This window comes from Orycteropus afer, unplaced genomic scaffold (genome assembly GCF_000298275.1).
Source record: "Orycteropus afer afer isolate SDZICR_OR568_19922 unplaced genomic scaffold, OryAfe1.0 scaffold00354, whole genome shotgun sequence".
NCBI lineage: Eukaryota > Metazoa > Chordata > Mammalia > Tubulidentata > Orycteropodidae > Orycteropus > Orycteropus afer.
Window position 1 is genome coordinate 1,530,819 of NW_006921941.1, and position 3,818 is coordinate 1,534,636.

The 3,818-nt window shown below is 45.7% G+C and overlaps 1 protein-coding gene across 1 annotated transcript in view; it reads left to right on the forward strand.

Annotated features, from left to right (window-relative positions):
• The first annotated feature begins 229 nt into the window (after window positions 1–229).
• The window catches only part of ALMS1 (ALMS1 centrosome and basal body associated protein), a 303,819-nt gene continuing 300,230 nt past the window's right edge, over window positions 230–3,818 (forward strand). The window contains exon 1 of the mRNA XM_042782512.1: window positions 230–517. Coding sequence (XP_042638446.1) covers window positions 230–517 — 288 coding nt within the window. The remainder of the gene's footprint in view (window positions 518–3,818) is intronic.

Here is a 3,818-nt window from a genome sequence, read left to right on the forward strand (position 1 = left end):
GTTGCGATCCCCTAATACGAGTCCTTCCGCCCGCTTTAGCGGGGCGTCCTTAGCAACGCGCGCGCTCACTCCCCGCCCCGCCCCGTCTGGGCGGTGCGGCGCGGGGCGCTAGGCGACGCTGGTCATTGCGCCTGCGCGCGACCGCAACGGCCAGTAAACTCTCTTCCCCTCCCTTTCTTCCCCCTCCCCTCCCCTCCTCCTCCTCAGACGCCTGGAGCGAGACACCAACATGGAGCCTGAGGACTTGCCTTGGCCGGGCGAGCTGGAGGAGGAGGAGGAGGAAAAAGAGGAGGAGGAGCCGGAGGAGGAGGACGAGGTCGTGATGGTAGAGGAGGTGGAGGGTGAGGAAGAGCTCGAGTTGGACACCGACTTTAATTACGAGTCACAGCGTCGGGAGAGCTCGGACGGAGAGGAGGATGAGGACGAGGAAGCCAAGGCTTGGCTGCAGGCTCCCCCCGCCCCAGCCTTGACCCCATGGCGCCACTACTCGGAGGGAGAGAGGGCGAGCGCAGAGAAGGTGAGCCGGGCCGGGGAGAGGTGTGGGGCGGCCATCGGGGCCGAGGTGAAGGTCCCCGGGAGCGCCCTGCTCCGCCGTCGCCGGGACTGCTGCTTCCTGCGCCCCCGGGAGAGGGGTGGATGGTTCGTCTCGGTCCAGCTCGCTGCCTCTCACCGTGCTGGACAAAGAATAAGCGCACTTGAAAACATTTAAAGGCTTGTAGGGGCAGTATCACCTCTTGTGCTCTCCTTCTGGCGTAAACGTGTCTCCTCCCCTTTGGTGGTCCTGGGCCCTTTGGGCAACACCAGGTGTTCAGAGTAACCTATATTCCCTGTGTGTGTAGTTAAGAAACGCTTTTGGAAGGAGGTGGGACTGTCGTGCCCTGCAGGAGGGAAAAAGCGCGCTGTGGGAGTGGGGAGAGTGGTTGCCTGGGGAATATCTTGTTGGGGAGACAATTAGGAGATTAGTTTGACTGAAACGCAGAACTCACCTTGAGGGAGTAATGTGGATTACGTACAGGGCGTGATCATGATCAGTTAGTCTTGAGAGGTTCTCCACCGGTTGTGCTTTTCTGTTCCCTCATTTAAAAAAAAAAAAAATCAAAAACCAAACTCACTGCCATCGAGTCGATTCCGACTCATAGCAACCTCCTTTGGGATTCCGAGGCTATAGTAAATCTTTACAGAAGTAAATTCCCCAGTCTTCTGCCGAGCGGTTGTTGGATTTGAACTGCCAACCTTCTGGTTAGCAGTCAAATTGCCTTAGGCACTACGCCACCAGAGCTTGTTTTTAGCTGTGAAGGGGTCCGTAGCCGATGTTGTTGTTGTTGTTATGTGCCGTCGAGTCAGACCTGACTCATAGCGACCCCTACTTGGGTTTCCGAGGCAGTATCGCTTCGGAAGTAGATTGCCCCATCTTCCTTCCGAGGAGTGGCTGGTGGGTTTGAACCGCCAGACTTCTGGTTAGCAGTCAAGTGCCTTAGGCCCTAGCCGATAGGAGAGACTTATAATGCATGAATCTTAAGATTCACCTCCGACCATTCAGGAAAGCTGGAAAGTGCAAGGTAACGCACGATGGAGAAAGAGCTGGTTTTTTGTGAAGATCATTTTGGAAATAGCTCATTTAGTTTATTGCTTTTCAAGGAGGAAAAAAACAAAACTTTTCAGATATTAAAGTTTCTATCCTGCAAGGATAGAACAACAACAACAATCCTGCAAGGTGTGCTGCGGGGACAAAAACAGCCTCAAGTTTCTTGTTTAGGACTGCTCTTTGAGACAAGATGTAAATAGTGAAGAGTGAAACAACAATTGAGCATGATTGAAAACAAAGAAAGAGTGTTAGACCTGTGCTGTTTGATAAAGTAGCTTAGTCATGTTTGGCTCTTTAAGTTTAAATTTTAATTAGTTAAAATGAAATAAAAAATTTAGTGACACTATTTTTAACAACACTTTCCAAGTGCTCAATAGCCACACTTGTTTAGTGACTACGTTATGGAGCAGTGCAGATGTAGAACAGTTCTATCACCATAGAAACTTCTGTTGGTTAGTGATACTATATAGACTTTGTTCGGTGAATATTCCAGTGGATAGTTAGTTAATTCATTGAGCATATGTTTATTGAGCGTTCATCATGTGCCACATATTGTGCTGGATGCTGTGGAACCCTTGGTTAATCCAAACATTTTGGTCCCTATCTTCAGTGTTCACAGTCTAGAGAAGGAATCAGACAAGATTCAGATGATCACATAAATCAAAGTAAAACTGTTAGGTGCTAACAGTGTTCACAGCATATAGTCTGAAAGTGTATAGTAAGGGAATTGGACTTTGTCAGTGAAGCTGGGGAGTGAATGTTTCCCTGAAGAAATTATTATTGATCTGAGATCTGAAGACGGAGTAAGGTAATCAAGGCATAAGGCAGACAGAGAGCGTACTAGTTGGGGAAAAGCATATGGAAAGATATGTTGATTGGAGAACATGGCATTTTCAAGGAATCAAGGACCAGTGCCGTTTGAGCACAGATTGCAGTCTTTGTGTGCCATACCAGTAATTCAGAAGCTTTATCCTAGGAGCTTTGAAAGTCAATAAAAATGTTTTAAACAAAGGGCATATAATTAGATTTCAGTTTTGGAAAGATCGGTTTAGTAGCATATTGGCATATGTTGGACCTTGTTTTAAGGAGAAAATGTTTAGTATGTTTCTTGCTAAAAATTTATAAACTATGAAATTTTTTGAAAATGTTTGTTTTAATGTAAAGTATTCAAAGGATAAGACCAAATAATGGAAACATTCCAATCAGTCTACTTTCAAGTTAAATGGAAAAATGTTACATTTGATACACTGTCTTACATATTTCTCACTTGATAACAAGGGTGGTGTTGTGGTGATGTTAGGAGCCCTGGTGGCACAATGGTTAAGCACTTATCTATAACCAAAAGGTTGGTGGTTCAACGCCACCCAGGTGCTCCGTGGGAGACCTGGCCATCTGCTTCTGTAAAGATTACAGCCTAGAAAACACTGTGGGGCAGTTCTACTCTGTCACATTGGAGTCATTGGAGTTTCTATGAGTCGAAAATAGACTAGATGGCACCTAATAGCAACAGTGATGATATATAAGGAAATGACTAAATTGTAATCCTGTCAGCAAAATTTGACCAATTTAACAGTGTTACATGCAATTCTTTATCAGAGTTCAGAAATGGGAGTTATTCTGCACCTGTGCAGTTTTGTTTTTATGCACCTCAGTATGGATCATTTCAAACACCTCTCTTTGTAACTCTTAAACCTAAATTTCCAGGTTGTAGTGGGGAAGATTAACTCAGTACCGTGAGTTGGTATCACTAGAAATTCTTGGTCTTTACCTTTTAAATATGTCATCAACAATGTTTGGAAATCTTTCTGCATTTCTTTTCTTTTTTTTTTTTCTTTATTGTGATTTGGGTGAAGATTTACAGAGCAAATTCACTTTACATATGACAATTCACATATCCTTTGTCTCATGTCATTGACCACAGTTTACCACAATGCAACAGCTCCCCTCCCACTTCTTCTCCATAGTTACCTCTTCCCAGTGTCCATCCCTCCATGAACTCCTGCCCCCTGAGCTGTCTCCCTGTGCACAGGCAGCCCTTCTTTATCAATGATTGTCCTCTCCAAGGAGTGTATCTACCTCAGGTAAATGTTCAACTCTTATGCCTGTCTTCTGTTTGGCTGAAAACCACAGGTGTGGGTTCAATTCCAGATCTGAAGGGCAGCTAGGGGCCATAGTCTCAGTGGTTCCTCCAGGCTCTATCGGACCAGCAAACCTGCTCCCCCCTTTTTTTTTT